The following is a 17,334-nucleotide window of genomic DNA, read 5'->3' as shown; positions in this document are numbered from 1 at the left end:
GAAGGTCATGAGAACTAATGCACCAGCTCACTCATCACCTAGCAGCCCTGGAGCAACACAGAGAGCGGTGTATACTGTTCTCTACAAGTAAGACTGGAATCTGAAGTGACAGATTTCACTGTGGCTGACAGCTCTGAGAAGGCTCTTACTATCCAGGATGGGCTGTCTCTCCTCCAGCAGCTTCTGTGGAGCTTCTCAGCACAATATTCCAGGGAGAACCCAGACAGAATTGCTGCAGACCCTGCTAGTACACATAGTCCACAGAGCCTGTGAACAGGCCACATCTTGAAGCTTAGACATCTCCTTAGGACATATGTGTTAGGCACTCTCTAGGTTTTAAGAGGCCAGATTCTATTCTGTAATGGACAGAAGGACATCTCTACCATGCTTTAATCCTGGGAGATTAGTGCTAGAGAGAAGGTGTCGTATCTAAGCTGACTGACTCATCAGAGAGATGACAAGAGTTAAAGTAAGGCCCCTCTGCAATGTCAATTTGAATTATCTGCACACATTTTCATACCCTGAGGGTGTTTTACTCTTTTGGCTGAATGTAAACTATTTCCTTAATGTCATAGAGCTTACTTAGTGTCATGTTTACACAGTGATTTTTGATGAAGAGCAAAGCTACTTGGTTGACTCCCATGGGGACCAGCACAGCAGTAGCCAAGCCGGAGGCCATCCAATCGGTTTAGTTCTGAGAGCTCATTCCCTTCTCCTCAGCCCTGGCCTGGCCAAAGTTCACTCGACTGTCATGTCTTGGTATAAGGGTCATAAAAGCCTCACACCCACAAGAGGTGTGGGCCTCTTTTGTAACTGTGAGCTCATCTATTGGACCAACATTTATTAAGAGCCTATGTGCTGAGCACTGGACCCACGGGCGTAAACAAGATATGCAAAGTTCCTACCCTGTAAGCTAGTGTGTACATGAACAAACATATATATGGTATCTGTTTATTGTCTAGTATAGCACTATTTGGTATCATATAGAGTAAGATACACATATACTTTAAAATGAAGATAGATGAAACATCACAATATATTTTAACCTACATTTTCTAAAATATTATTTCAACACATGATCAATACACAGAATTATTAAAGATTGATTCCTCTTCTTCTCAGACAGCATTTGCCTATGGATGTTACAGAGAAGGCATCATTAGGCAGGATTCGCAAGCAGCTTTTTCTAAGACTCAAACGTTTGTGTTGGAGCTGGAAAGATGGTTCAGTGGGTAAATGCTTGCTTTGCAAGCATGAGAACCTGAATTTAGATCCCTGGCATCCATGTAAAAGCCAGGTGCTATGGTACCCCTCTAGATCCGGAGCAGGGGGCAGAGACGGGCAGATCTCAGGGTCTCACTGGCTAGCTCATTTAGGCAAAAACCTAAGGTAGAGAAAGAATTGAGGAAGACACCCAATGTCAGCCTTTGGCTTGAACATGTACGTGCACATGCAGACATCCCAATACACCAAGCAAAGAAGCAAGAGGGTAGGCAAACAAACGGGCTGGAAAGATGGCTCCCTTATTAAGTAAGGGCATTTGCTTCTCTTGCAGAGAACCTGGATTGGTTTCTCTGCACATACATGACAGCTCATGTCTAACTCACTGCTAACTTGAAGGTCAATGAGCTTAGTAAAGTACTTACGTGAGTCTCATTTCGAATGAAATTTCGAAGATCTCCATGCTTCATGTAGGGCAGGACCACCAGAGGAGACCCTTCACTCCGTAGGCAGATTCCCAGGAGTGAGAGAACATTGGGATGGCTGAAGTCTTTCATGATAATTCCCTCAGTCAGAAACTGGGAGACCTCTTCTATATCTGTGATTCCTGAAAAAAATCAGTGTTGAGAGACTTTAGCCTCATCGGAGGACAATGAATACTTTTTCAATTTTAGATAGCAAGAGCAAAACAAAACAAAACAAAAACAACAACAACAACAACAAAACAAACCCAGCAGGTGACACCTTGTCCGGATGCTTCAATCATAGGATGTCCTTTCTACAACATGTCTGAGCGAATGGTGTTTGGGGCAGAAAGGGTTTTGTTTTTCCACTTTCCTTACCTATCCTGGGGTAACATCTGAGAATCCTACAACTAAGAACTGATTAACAACAGAAAAGTATGAGGTCTTCTTTAAATACATTTTGTTTTATTTATTATTACTATTAATTGTGTATGTGGTGGTGGGAGAAGAACAGATGACTGTGAACCACCCACAGTGGCTTCAAGGAACAAAGCCCCAGTCCTCTGGAAGAGTAGGAAGTTCTCTTAACTGCTGAGCCATCTCTCTAGGCCCACACAGCATCTTTTGAAAACAAGCTTTATAAGACATGGGGGCCTTCAGAAATGGAGATCCAAGTACCCAGGGGAACTATTCCTTTCATGCTTGGATTTGAGGAAAAATGGACAGTTGTGAAAAAACATGACTCGATCAAAAAGCCTGTGACCTAATGAATGAAAACTCCTGAAGGGGAACCCAGCAAAGCTCGTCTGTTTGGCCATTCTCTCTCTCTCTCTCTCTCTCTCTGGGACAGCATCTCTTCTTCCTGTGTGTAAGTAGGACCCTTTCAATAATGAGGGTCTTATGAGTGGCCAGCAGACAGTGTGAGTCAGGGAAAATTTTGTGGCCATGCAGCTCTAAAAGAAGAAGGAAGAGGATGCTCAGAATAATATTTCAAGGGCTATGCCTGGCTTTTGGGGACACGGGTTCTAGTTTCTATGATTTGCCCTGGTGGGGGGGGAGACGTTCTCCTTTCTGAGGCCTACTTCTATTTTCAAGACTAAAGGAGGCCTGGGGTCAGAGAGGCAGGAGATTGTCAGAAGAAGGCCTTCTAGTCCAAAGAACTCAGCAAACCAATCCCATGTAGTGTAGGATATTGTTTTCCCGAGCTTCGATGGCGTCACCCCGTGCAGGGCCATCACATCATCACTGACCACATCATTTGTAGCACAGAGTTCAGGAAACAACCGGTCTCACGCAGAGGCCTAGGTTGTCTTATACAGATACAAACCGAGGAAGCACACTGTTCCATCTGGGCAGTATCCAGGTCCTAGGCTGTCAAGTGCTGTTGTGGTTGGTTAGATAGTGTTCAGCTTTATGGGCCATGTGGTGTCTGCTGCAAATACTTAACTCTACTGCTGAACCACGGGAGTGTGGACAGTAAATGCCCGGGTCCCAAAGAACTTCACCCATGAAAACAGCTAAGTAGCCTATAGTTCAGTGATTACTGATCTAGGAGAATTTGAGGACCAGTCACCATGTGGCCTATGTTAAGTAGCACCCCAACTCCTTTTCTGTACTGAGGATTGAACTGAGCCCTGTATATGTAAATGCTCCACCACTGAGTTACATCCTCTGCAACTAAGTGGGTTATGTGTTCGTGTGTGTGTTCGTGTGTGTGTGTGTGTGTGTGTGTGTGTGTACACAATGGCCCAAGAATGACATCCATTTTCTTTTTGTACCATTCCTTTGAGCCAGGGTCTCCCACTTAATTTGGATCAAGGCTGCAGGCCAGCAAGCCCCAGTAATCCTGTTTCTAGTCCCTATAGTTCTGGGGCTATAGGCACTTGTGGGCATACTGGGCTTTTTTGTGAGTGCAGGGGCCTGAGCAGTGGTCCTTAAGCTTATGGCTGTTACTCACTGAGCCCAGAAGAGCTAGTGGTTAGGGTAGTACATCCTAATTACTTCTAGAAAGACACAGCAAGGGCATGATGGCACACCAACATAGAGTTAACAGCATTAACATATATTTTATGAGTTATCTCTTTGATGTTCTCGAGAACCAAATATGTTCTAAGGCGTGGATAATGATGGCAAATGTGGACTGACAACAGTAACCACAGGACAAGGACAGAAAAATGTGTTGGGGTGAGGGCTGTTCTGAGTATAAATGGCAACACTGTTTTCATTTGAAGCCAATGTAGTGATCTGTATACTTAATCTACCATAGTTTGCTGCTGGACTCCAGGTAGACTATCCCTTTAATTATTTTTGTAGTCAGGTATCCAACAAAATTAAGTGTCTAGAATGATGCTCATCATGGAGAATAGATGGATGTTTGAAAGAGTTGAAGTAGCTCTGGTATCAGAGTGCCTTGGAGGGGAGCCTACCATTTGTACTTCTGATGTTTATTAGATCGAATACAAATCTACAATGTACTTGGCTAACATTTTCCAGGTGGCTTCAAATTCTAAAGTATAAAATTACAATGTAGCAAAGCAAATATGTGAGCTCTGATGACAAAGGCGGAGCCGGGGATCCTCTCATGTGCAGAGTATACTGGCTTGTACAATGTCGCAATTGTGCCTCTGCATCAGTAAAGACTAAGTTTATGTTCATAAGCATATCTTGGTCTTTAAAGAGACTGGGCACTTGATCTTAAGAGTTTTCCACGTAACGGCTACATTTTAAAGAAGTATTGCATTAAAAGGGGACACATTGCATCTCCTTAGGAAATTTATTTCTGTGGAGCACCTCCTTCCCTACCCCTGGATAAGTGAGGGCTACCATCCTTACTGATTTGTCAGTCCTCTGCCAGCACATTTCTCTCCTGCTCGTATTCCTACAGTTGTCTTTTTTTTTTCTTCCTAAAATGGAGTGCTGGTTAAAAAACAATTATAGTAGTGTCTCTGGGCAAAATGAGTCATTAATATGGTATGTGCCAACACTTCCAATAGTTTCCATAAATGTCATTTGCAAAACAAATATTATAAGTCGAACGTGGCTAAATGGTACTCAGTTCATCTAAGAGATTCACCGCCCCTACTGCCTTACTTATTAGTTCTCCAATAATTGTAGGTAATTTCAGAGGGACTATCTCAACAAGTGTTTAGACTAAACACATTTTCAGGATTAATTCCACAATTTCAGTAGCAAATGACTTTTTCCACAAGGGAAAGTGCAAATCAACACTTCATTATTTGCAAACCACAAATGTACCCTTCAGTAGTAAAAGCGACTTACTATTCAAGGATTTCACAGCACAGTGAATTTTCTTTCCGTCATTGTCCAACAAAGTCCCATGATAGACACAGCCAAAATGCCCTGTTGAAAAAGAGAACTTGCTCGAGTTATAATGACTTTATGCAATAATTATTTATTAAGTCTTTTTTCTGTAAGACTAAAAAGACATTGCTTATGACACTTTGATTAACAACATCACTCTATGTGGCACAAGTGTTAGATATAAATATAGATGCATTACACTTCTCTCCATGCTATAAGCAATGTGATTATTTAATATATGGTGCAAATTGTAGGTAATATAGCTTCTTTTAAACATTAATATACCAAAGCATCAAGTCATTGGGGTATCATTGGACACAATAATAGCTTCTACATGAAAGGAAATATATTATTTTTAAGGATAAAATAATATTAAAGAAAACATGTAAATAATTTTATCCACTTGAATAGGTGTAAAATAAGCCCTCTATAGTCTAGTAACTGATTATAAATAATGTATTATAGAGTTAGGGTTTCCCCTGTTAGTCACTGATTAATATGTAAGCCACTTTGGCAGGGATCAAAAGACAGTTGCCCAAATGGAGCATATTCACGGTGACTCACTTCATGCGTTTCCCTCTGACTTTACCCACTCATTTCCCCAACGGTGGCCTCTTAACAGCGGCAGTAATTTCTCCTAGAGGTGCCAAGTGTCTGATGGCTGTGTAAGTCATTCAATTAATTCATGGAGTCCAGCAAGCTGTCCTGAGTGCTATATGAGGTACGGGGCTACCCTCTGTGACTTACACAAAGATGCATACAATAAAACCCATGCTCATGAGTGCTCACAATTTTCAGTGTGTGTGTGTGTGTGTGTGTGTGCGCGCGCCATATAAACAAATGTTAGTTAATATTGATAGCTTCTTAATGACTGTGACTTGGGAGAAATTATCACCATGTTATCACCTTTCATGATAAAAAAAAAAAAGTCCTGATTTTACAACACATAGAGTGAGTATTGGCTTACAGAGAATTCCATTAGGCTCCTCCTAGGGATGTAGGATCTAGCAACAGCTTACATCATCACCTGCGGCCAGGTATAAAGCTGGTATATAAGAGGAATGCTTGCACCCCGCATCCCAGCTCTCCCTCTCTCTCTCTCTCTCTCCCCCACTCCCTTTCTCTTCTCTGGAAGACCTTCACCCAAAATTAAAACTACCTTTTATATGAGGCCTGCTGTCACTTGGCGTGATCATTCAGGGCGACGCCTAGGCACAGGCCCACCGAGATGGTCCCTCTCACTGCATTACACTGCTGTTTTATAAAACACAACACTGAGAATATAACCAGTGAGACTATACCTCCAACACTGGATCACTTACTGGATTTACAGGTGAGTAATATAACCCAGTCATACACTTGTGCACAGAGGACCCCTTTCAGGAAGAAACAACTTAGAAACTCAGCTCTGGATGCTCAGAAGGACCAGTGTTCACACACCGCCACCCTGTCCCTTTCTCCTGCACCATCCTGGTAAATGCCTATGCTACCTCTTTAGAGCATTTAAAATAGGAGTAACTCAACCTGAAGCCACTATGTTTAAAGGGATTTTACAGTAGACTTTATCTCAGGGCTTCTGGTTGGTTTCTCTTCCTGACAAATATTTCCTCCAATAGTGTTAATGTTTGAAGTTATCGATGCTCTGGCTAGCTTCTTGCAAACAGTCATTCTTTGTGTGAAGAAATTGGAGTGCATTGTGGAGATGATAAATGTTACCTTAGATTAGGGGAGGGCTATAAATTCCCCGTATCCTGATGCTGTCCAGCAGTGTACAAGCCACTATAGACTAGATTTTGTTACAGCTCTCAGGATAAAGTAAGATTGAAGAGATAAAGGAGCAAAAAAAAAAAAAAAACCAAAAAAAAACCCCCCCAAAAACTGGCATGATTTTTTTTCCCCCAAGAAACTGTGGTTACTGTGAGAAAAATGAGGGAGAAATGGGGTCTTCTCTCTTGTGTTGGGGATATTATCCAAAAGATTCCATGCACAGGGCAGTCTCCATGACTCTGACTTTTCACGTTTGTATTTCTGCAGGGCAGAACTCATTATCAGGCTCTGTCAGGAGCCTTCAGCATTGTCTAAGTTCCTAATCTGCAAAACAGGAGATAAAGGGTTTACTGGAAAACTGTACTTAACAGAGAACTGAGTGGAAACACTTACCTCTTCCTATGACTTCATTGAAATGCACAATCAGGCTACTGGGTCCAATCACTACATGCTGCACTGCTTGGACCAGCTCTGGATTTAGAGCACTGAGGTCAATGTGAACAGTATTTTGTAGCAACGGGCTGGATATATCAGAGTCTCCACTCGTCAGGATGGGGGACAGGTCTGTTAGCGGATATTGCACTTGTCTGCACGCTCCATTCTGAGAGGAGTTGGGAAACTGGTCTGCAAGATAAAGCAAATAGATACAGGCATGAAATCTCACTTACTGGGGTGAGCCTCAGGGGTGGTGAAGGGGATTAATAGTGGATTTTAACATTAACGAAATGCTAGTTACTGCATTCAGCGAGGCTGGGAACACTCTTTGGAAAGGAATGGTTGGAAAAAGATGGTGGTGAATATGGTGAATAGGGGAAAATGCGCGCGCGCGCGCGCGCGCACACACACACACACACACACACACACAGATGTTTGGACAGAGAAACATTTTATAAAGTGCTTAGAAAAAAAAAAAAAAAACCTTTTAAAGTGAAGTGAGCAGTGTTAACAATGAACTCCTGTCTGTCTTATTGGTTTCCTTGGGTATTTATTTCTCTTTTTATTAATAACATAAAGCAATGCCTGAAGTTCATTTTAAGACATAATCTTCCTCTAAGAATCAGAAGCAGTATGGACGGGCGATGGCTTCTAGGGAAAAGTCACTTTTCCTTAAGTGTGAGGACCCAAGGGAGCACCATGTTCGACTCTATGGCCCCACACCCAGGAATATGTGGGTAGCACATATTGATCTACATAAGTTATTAAAATGCAGAAAGAGGACATGAGATGGGGTGGGGAGGACAGGGAGTCAGCAGGAAGAGTGAGGCTAAAAAACGATCAGGATGCATTGTATGAAAAGTCCCAAAGGATTAACAAAAGCATTATACTAAAAAGGAAAGGAACCAGAGGCTCAGAAGCAGTGAAAGTGGTTATGACATTGCCCAGTCCTGCAAATAAACAGTTTAGACATAAAAAATTAAAAAAAGATGCCTTTTGAGATGATGACTTATTAATGGAAACGATTAGTATTATGGAAACTCCTGGGCAAGGGAATATGTATAGAAAAATACATACTATCAATACAGTTGATTATCCCTTTCAAAAATACATGGGACCAGAGATTGTTCAGATTTTGAATTTTCTCAGAGTTTGAAATAGTGACATGGACTTTAATGGTTGATCATTCATCCCTGATCACACAATCTGAAATTTAAAATCAAAAATATAAAACTTTTCAGCGTGATACTTCAAAGTATCCTAGTTCTTAAGGGCTGGGGAGATGGCTCAGTGGGTAACAGCACTATCTTAGCAAGCATAAGGACTTGGTTTCAAACCCCCAGTTGTCATATAAACAAACAAACAAAAAGCATTCTGGAGCCAAGACAGGTGGATCCCAAGAGCTTCTAGTGAGCCTAGCAAAAAAAAAAAGGTAGACATCATGTTCAGTGACTGAACCTGTCATAAGGTATCAAGGCCAAGAATGATAGCAAAGGCTACTGACATCTTTCTCTGGGCTCCACATGTAGGTATAAGCACATGCACCTACAGATACGCACACCTACAGATATGCACCTACAGATACACGGGCACGCGCACACACATCACAGAGCTTTCAACTATTCTTTTACTTAAAAATTTTGGGTTATGGTTGTCAACCTGCACTTATATTTTGTTAGAAGTAACTAGTGTGACATTCTCAGGCTTGAGAGTCTTGTACAGCAGTGGTAAGTGCTCCCACATTATGGTGGGGGGTCACAGAGTGTTACAGCTTCTTCTAGCAGGCAGCCGGATCTGTGCTAGTGCGCCCTACCACTCTTCAGTTGAGGGTGTTTGGGCAGGGCTCAGTTTCCCACTAGCCCATCTTTACAACCAAAGTGATCCTTAAGCAAGGTTTCTTTTGTAGGGAGATGGCAGCTTCAGGCCAAGGTTAAGGAGCTGTGGCACTGAGTGCTTTTAAACCTAAATGAGACAAAGAAGCCACTAGGTGCTTTACATTTCCCACTGGAACACCACCCACAACAAAGACTGGACATTAGAATCACAGCAACTGGCTGGCAGTGTGTGTGTGTGTGTGTGTGTGTGTGTGTGTGTGTGTTGAGGACTTCTTAATGTTTTATATTCTTCACTTGCGTTCAATGTATCATCATGGCTAGGAAACCAAGCGTCTCCCTCCTGGCTTGCTTCCACCTGCTCCTTGCAGGCAGGGAAAGTAAGACGGGCTAAGGAAGGCCAACCTAAGAGAAGAATGAGAGCGTGCACATCCCAAACCTAACCAATAGCAACTGCAGAACTCTTTCTATAGTTGTGAGGATAGTTTTTCCCCCCATGTGGACCCAGAATTCTCCAAGACATTTCAGCAGGATTAGATACGGATGGTCAGAATTGGCTTCTTTGTGTACTGGAGGCTCAGTAGGAGTGTCCTTCAGGACACCTTTGTTTTGTATCTTACAAAAGATTTTCCTCAGCCCCCGAGAATCTACAGCTCTGAACTCCAGATGCACAGGAAGGTGAGGGAACAAGGTTAGAAAACCCTCATTTGACTCCTTGCTGTGAAAGGGGCAGCCAGAGAACAAGTCTTTCTTTTCCCTTTACCCACCGTCCATTTGTGACGACCTCTTCAAAATTCTAGAATCTTCCCGGGAGGCTGCATTGGTTTGTTTTGAGCTACAGATTATTATGACTATAAAGGCCCTTTCCAAAACTTTTCTGGAGGTATTTTTGAGATTTATTGTCTGGCTGAGTAAGTATTATTAACCAAAAGAGCTTCTGTGGAAAATACTAAACATGCTTAAGTGGAGTTAGAAATAGTCACGACATCATCAGCTTTCTTAAGTACTGAGTTTCTTGTTTGATTGGAAGCAAACAATATTATCTGTTGTTGCCACTGGGGACCACTTAACTAACCCACCTTTCATTTCATACAACACACACACACACACACACACACACACACACACACACACACACACTTTAAAGGTCAAGAAAGCGTTATGGTGTGTGTGCTTGTATGTGTTTATATTGTGCTTGTGCCAGAGGTCAATGCTTGGCGTCTTCCTCAATCATTCTCCACTTTATTTCTCTAACTGAACCTGGAGCTGCTCTGCCAACAGACTCTGATGATGTGTGCCCTACACGCCCAGGACATGTGACTTTTATGTACATTCTGGTGATACAAACTCAGATCTTCTTTCTTGGGCTATAAGCATTTTATAGACAATCATCTCCCATGCCCAGGAAAGCTTGGTAAAGAGTTGTTAGTTGCAAACCTCAATAATGCCAGGTTAAAGCTATTAAAGATGGTTATGAACTACTACTTATATCTCAAGTTTAAAAGCATGCTCTGAGCTTGGTTTGTCCACATTCTTAAAGGATTGGGTTTCCTTCTAACAGTGAATGGAGTCACGTGGGGCTTTCGATAATCTCTGGAGAACTAACCCAAGTCTCAGGAAGGGCAGGCAACAAGCGGTGAGAAACTTGGAATGTTAAGTATCTCATTGCTGGTGTACTGGCTTGGATGAGCAGCTTCTAACTTCTCAGTATCCACACTGTCTGTGACTCACTTTATTTATCCAATGGTAGATATTTCAACAAGGAAGTGCTTGTACTTGACTCATGTCCTGTAACTTCTAAAGATAATGGCCCTGGTACAATACAGACATTTTGCTTTGTGCAAGACATGTTTAAGTAAAACAATGTGAAATGCCCTGGCCAACCTGATCATTTGTCGGTCTGGTGTTTTGCAAAGCAGATGCTGTTGATGAATAGCACTGCTGGAGGTTTTTCTTGGATACATCTCAAAATATATTCAAGTCATAGATGATGGTAGGTAAAAGATATGCTCATTGAGAATGTTTTAAAAGATGACTAATGGCATAACTCAAAAGTTTCCCCTAAAAGATAGCACTTTAAAATTACATTTAAATAAAAATATTTTATAAGTCTAAATGAAGGGTTAAAGAGAACATCTCAGTGTCTTAGCATGGCTGAGATAAGTTACCTTGCTCAAGTAATTCTAAAGTGAACCTGTCTGTATGTGAGCAGAGAGCTTGCAGATGCTAAAATTCTAATATGATCCCTGCATGAGTTGACTTTAAAGTGAAGGCCATGCAATTCTGCATCAAGTTAAATATTCCTTTGGCAGAGGTCAACACTTATTTTTTTTCTACTTGTATAAAAATATCAGGACAAAAAAAGCAAAAAGCAAGAACAAGGCCACATCTCACAGAGGTCTATGTATAGATATTTCTCAGGATAGTAAACTGAATTAATTATACCTTCTGGAAAAGTGGCTCTGTAGTCCACAGACTCATGTGAAACCATCTCTGCAGTTGGACTTACACTTCGGGCACTTACAAGCCTATCCAAATGAGGAGTGTGTACTCTTGCGTCATAGCGAACTAATTCACTGCCCAGATCTTAAAACAGAGAGAAAGAGAGAGCTTGTTAAAGACTTCGCTGTCACAGGTCCCAGGAGACTTCGACCCAGTGCCCAGAACTCACAGCCTTTTACGAATGCTTATTAGACAACCCATATATCTCCATGACAGTGCTGAACGTAATCACTATATCACTACGGTAGCTTCTTAGACAATAAACAGAATATGCACCTTTATGCTTTCTCTTTCTCAGCCACAGGAAGAGCCCGGATGATAACAAAACTACTACTGATATTGAGACAGCACCAATGATCAATCCTGCAAAATTCTGATCCGGTTGAACGATCACTTTTCCAAGGACAGTTGAAGAGACTGCTTGCTTCCACTGGAAATACATAAGAAGGAAAGTCAGATTTTGGCCAAGATGGATATAAAACATACTATCGAAGGGGGACCAAGTTTCTCTGGATCCCAATTAGCACCCTGGTGGCCAATATTCTAGAAGGTGCATTACAGCCTTCAGGGTGAGAATTTCCTCAGTTCTGCCTCAGTGTCCAGATAATTAGGAAATATTGATTACCTAAAGCACGATTTAGATACACAAAAAAATTCTTTGATCTTAGGAACTAAAGAATACATGAGGGGAAATGGATAGATCAAGTATTATGATACTATAGAAGTATGAATAAATGAAACTTATGCCCCATTTGGGAGGGTGGAATGCATAGCAGAAAAAAATTTCTCCTAAGAGGGGAGACCATATTATTATAGGACAATAAAGTCTCATAGTCTATTTCCATTTTGATACATAGAAGAATTCCTCCCAGCTCCGGTGCTTTCTGATTTTTAACTTTGATGGTCATTCTGAAATTTCTACATTCGGTCTCAGATTTTGTAATTCTTTTGTATATTTCCATTTCTTAACGTTTCCAGAAGATTTCAGGAATCCTTCAAAGCTACCATTTCTAGGGTAAGTAATGTATGATATGCATGAAATAAGATATCATTCAGCCATAAACTAGAATGAACCACAAAAGTATTTGCCAAGTCAAATGAGCAAGATGCCAAAAGACAAATATTGTATGATTTGACTTAAATGAAATACCCAGGTCAGCAAATTCATAAAGAAAGGAAGTGGATTAGAGGTTATAGGGGCTGCTGGAGAGGAGGGTGAGGAATTATTGCTTAGTTGGTTACACAACATCTGCTCAGGAAGGCTTTTGAGTTACTGAGCAGTGATGGCTACACACATTATGAATATAATTCATGCACCTGAACTGTACGCTTAATATCATTAGAAAAGCAAATTTTATGATATATGTCTGTTATCCCTGATTTAAACGTTCTAAGACCATTTCTAGTGGCAAATTTCATGGTTCGTGAGCTATATAAAAAATAAACTATTGAAGATAATAAAAGAACATTCTTGTTCTGTTATCTGACTTAGTTGTAGACGTGAAAGAAGGTAATATACAACAACTGGGGGGTTGGTGGTGGGGAGATGGCTCAGTCGTTAGGAGCAGTGACTGCTCTCCCAGAGGTCCTGAGTTCAATTCCAGGCAACCACATGGTGACTCACAACCATCTGTAATGGAATCTGATGCCCTCTTCTGGTGTGTCTGAAGACAGCGACAGTGTACTCATATAGATAATAAATAAATAAAACTTAAAAAAAGGAAAACAAAAAGATTGATTAAAAAAAAACAAACAAACAAACCAATCACCTCAGTTGGGTTTCCACTTTACTCTGCCAAGTGGATATATATCTCTTCTTATTTATAGAGTTCTGTGCATTGTGACCACTGAAGTGGGAAGGCCTCCTCGCCTGGTAAAAAGAGGGAGAAGGGACACTCTTGCATGTGCTCTGTCCCTTCGGAGAATGGCAGCATGTTTTGGCAAGAGTGTGGCATGACTTCTGAGAATTACACTTTTGACCCAGAGGAAAGAGACAGTGTGATTAAAAACCTAGACATTTCTCAAATCACAGCTAGGAACTGAGGCTGAGCTGATGAGCTAGAGCCAACGTACAGATGAGCTTTAATGATTTATTTTAAGCCTCCTGGTGACATAATTACAACGGCATCCTTATTTACATCATGAGAGGCTTGCGGGAACCCCACCTCTATATTTAGCTCGCTGTTCAGTTTGAGCAGGTCACTGGGGACTGTACACAACACAGCTCCGGAATGCCAATGGAGACTCTCGCAGCTCTGATTTCCAACTTTTAACACTTCACCTTTAACTGCTTCAGGGTCAATATTGTTTCCCTGGAAGGGAAAAAGAAAACAGAAAGAAAAAGGTCATTAACACTTCCCAGGTCAGTAGGAAGGCTGGCAGTTCTAGAAGGAAGCCAAGAATAGAGCAAACACAGATGATGTTTTCCAAGAAATCTGATTTTTTTTATGGTGTTCAGCTTCATGGGAGTTGAGTTGAGACTCCGAAAGGGAGTCTGAGCATTTCAGGACACCAGGCAGGAGTGGTAAGAGATTTTTCCATCAGGCTCAGTTTTAGAGAAAAGGGAAGGGGATATTGTTTGTGTCCTTACTTTAAAAACTGTCATGCATAATCATCTTATTACTGTCTTCACACAAAGGATGGACGTTTGGCAAAAAAGAACACAGCTTCGAGTTTAGCAGCTAGACCTGCTGAATGGCTTAACACTGCTGTTTGCAATGATTCACTTTTAGCACCACACTGAACACTTTGGAAAATACCAAAGCCAAGGTCTCCTCTCCAGAGATCCAAGGAACCGCCTCGTCAATCCATTCCGTTAGCTGTTTGAGCCCAGCAATTTCTTTCTATTCTGCTTAGTTGAACAAGGTACATAAATAAATTCATTTCAGTGAAATTCCCAGAAGATGCCGTATGACCTTCACTAGGTTTTGAGAGCACAATTGGATTATTTTGAATAATTATGTAGTTTCTCGAAGATTATTAAACATTACCCAACTTGGCATAGTTAACTTGAGTTAACACCAGGAATGTTAAAAGTTAAAACATCAACATTTTGTTCAAGAAAGCAGTCATTCGTCTTGGGAAAGAAGTGCAAACATGAATACATTTTTCTATATTAAGACTTAATAAGTAGTAATTCATTAAATAGGCTGTTACTTAGAGGAGAGAGCTATCCAAACCTATTACTGTCTTTCTTATGGACAAGGAACAGCTCCTAAAAGAAGACAGCCCTACAACTTTGTTTTCCAAGCTCTTGAGGGTGTCCAAAAACCGCTTTTCCTTGTAGTGCCTAATGGATTTAAGATGGGTTGGCCTGCGATTCTAGGGATAGGAGTATCTGAAAGAAGGCACATCTTTATATTCCAAGGCTCCACTGAAGAAATGAACACAGGCAAACCGTGCCCTTATTGTACTTCCAGAGGCGGTAGGAACAGGCCATTGATCTAGGTCAGCTGCACAGGGTAATTCAACAGAGAAGCACATAAATCTCATGGGTCACTTTGGGGCTTGAAATGACAACTTGTTGGTTAGGTCTAGAAAGGGCGCAGGCCCTTACTCACATATTGGAGGGAATTCAGCAAATGACAGAGGAAAGAGATTAAAGAACCAGAGGGCTTGATTTATGAGATGCCCTAACGTGTGCTTCAAGCGCTTAGATAATAGCTAAGGGTGGGGGAAGGGAGGACAATAATGCACATCCTTCTCTAGGACCCATGTGCTCAGCCTTATGATCGCCTTGGAGAATCAGAAGAATAAGCAACTAAAAGGTTGAATTCTTTTTGATTCATAACCATCCAGGAATGCATGATGAGCACTGACTAATAGAATGTATGTTACCAACAGCACTGAAGATGAAATTAGATAGAATGGCATACATTTGGCAAGAGTAACCCCAGCAGCACTAGCTATCTAAGAGGAACTGGTACCAAAGCAGGAAGAACAAAAATGGATGCAGTTTAATTTTTGTATTCAAAGTAAATGTAGCTTTATTAAGCCTTGGAAATGATTTTAAAGCTTCCATTATTGATTATCAACTATTTGTTAAGTAGAAGAATACATTTATAAGGTCAGCTCAGTTCTGTAGGCATTGAAGTGACAATATATGGGACTCCATAAAAAAAAAAAATGTCATAAGTGAGAGAGAGCTTCAATTCTTTAGACACAAGAGCAACTTGGAATTACAATGATCTCATTTTCTCAGGTAAAACTCTTGGTATTTTGTGATTGCTGATTGACAGGAGGAGGGCTAAGCTTCAAGGAGGGACTAAGTCACAAAGCTTAGCAAATTCTATCTGATGCAAAAATCTACTTCTCGCCCAATGAGTGACAACGAGGGGAAAACAAAGATTCATCGAATTTTAGATGTTCAAAGAAAGTTTAGAGTGGGGCTAGAGAGATGGCTCAGCAGTTAAGACCTTTTCCTACCCTTCTAGAGAACCTGAGTTCAGTTCTCATCATACACGGGGCTCACAACATGGCCTATAGTTACAGCTCCATGGGATCCACCCTCTTTTGGACTCCACAGGTACCCCTATTTACACCTGTACATACCTGGGACTCTCTCTCTCTCTCTCTCTCACACACACACACACTTAAAATAAATTAAAATTTAAAAGTGCTTAAAGCTATTTCATTCAAATAAGTATGCACAACCTATGTCACGTGATAAAAAGTTTCTCTACTATAAAGTATTTTCATATTCATTAAATGAAACTGAGTAATTAGAAACACTGTGAATTTCATGGAATTCAGACTCAGGAAAGTTTCATGCAAGTCTTAGTGCCGCTGGTTACTCCCCAGAGGACCCCCAAAACAATGAAGTTAATCTTTCTAAACTTGTTGATTTACTTGTTCATAGGGAACAGTACTTACTGACCTCCTAACCTCAAAGCTCTGCATAAGATTTAAATCGAATAACATAAAACAAAAACCTTGTGTTACTGTAAAATCATTCATAAACGTGAGTGCTATTGTTCATGGGAACCACACTGTGTTACTACCAAAGAGAAGCTTACTCTGCAACACCTTTCACAAGTACTCCTGGTGGACTTGAACTACCTCTATCATCTATAGGATTCCTGATCTATCATTAAGAATGGCCAGGTGCTACTGTGGTTGGTCCCTTTGCATAGTCAGTCACCAGGCCAACTAGTTGCTGAGGCAGATCCCACAACTGGGGTTGAAAACTATCATGGCCCTCTTTAAATAAGGGATTCTTATAGGTACACCTGGTTGAGAAATGTGAACACCTCCTGGCAGTAGACAACAAATTTCATAGCATAAGTTCTCCCATAGATATTGCTTCCTTTGTTTTCTGACATTTTCACTAAATAGCCCGTGCTGGCCTACAATCCCTTATCTTCCTATCCTAGCTACCCATAGTGGGGTTACAAACAGGCACTATGGCCACTAACGATCTGGCTCCTCCCTCCTCCTCTTCTTTAGTTGTTATGTGCACATGCATGTTTCTTGGTGCACAAGCTGAGTGCACAGGAGGCGATGGATCTTCTGGAGTTGAAGTTACAGACGACTGTGAGGTTTGGCATAGGTGCTGGGAGCCAATCCCCAACTCAGCTTTTCTGTAAGAGCAGTATAGTCTTCACCGCTGACTGTATACTTCACCACCTTTCCAGCTCTCACTTGTTTTTCGTTTAAAGGGTTTATTTTTGTAGTATTATTGGTTAGGCCTGGGGTCTTGAGCATGCTAGATGAGAGGTCTACAACCAAGCCGCACTCTAGCTCCACAGCACTGTCATTAATGGAAGGTGAATACCCTTTGCACTCATGTTTGA

General features: G+C 41.3%; 1 protein-coding gene across 4 annotated transcripts in view; it reads right to left on the bottom strand.

Annotated features, from left to right (window-relative positions):
- Met (MET proto-oncogene, receptor tyrosine kinase) overlaps positions 1-17,334 on the bottom strand; it is a 110,125-nt gene that overhangs the window by 13,041 nt on the left and 79,750 nt on the right. For 3 of the 4 annotated variants that reach the window (XM_029535192.1, XM_021190189.2, XM_029535193.1), the window contains 6 exons: positions 13,708-13,854; positions 11,819-11,972; positions 11,486-11,626; positions 7,167-7,397; positions 4,965-5,045; positions 1,647-1,828 (listed from right to left, as the gene is read on the bottom strand). In XM_029535192.1, coding sequence (XP_029391052.1) covers positions 1,647-1,828; positions 4,965-5,045; positions 7,167-7,397; positions 11,486-11,626; positions 11,819-11,972; positions 13,708-13,854 — 936 coding nt within the window. The remainder of the gene's footprint in view (positions 1-1,646; positions 1,829-4,964; positions 5,046-7,166; positions 7,398-11,485; positions 11,627-11,818; positions 11,973-13,707; positions 13,855-17,334) is intronic. The other variant, XM_029535194.1, reaches the window with a different exon arrangement.

This window comes from Mus pahari, chromosome 2, assembly GCF_900095145.1.
Source record: "Mus pahari chromosome 2, PAHARI_EIJ_v1.1, whole genome shotgun sequence".
Taxonomy (NCBI): Eukaryota; Metazoa; Chordata; class Mammalia; order Rodentia; family Muridae; genus Mus; species Mus pahari.
Note: the sequence above shows the minus strand (reverse complement) of the source record. Positions and strands in the feature narration are given on the sequence as shown.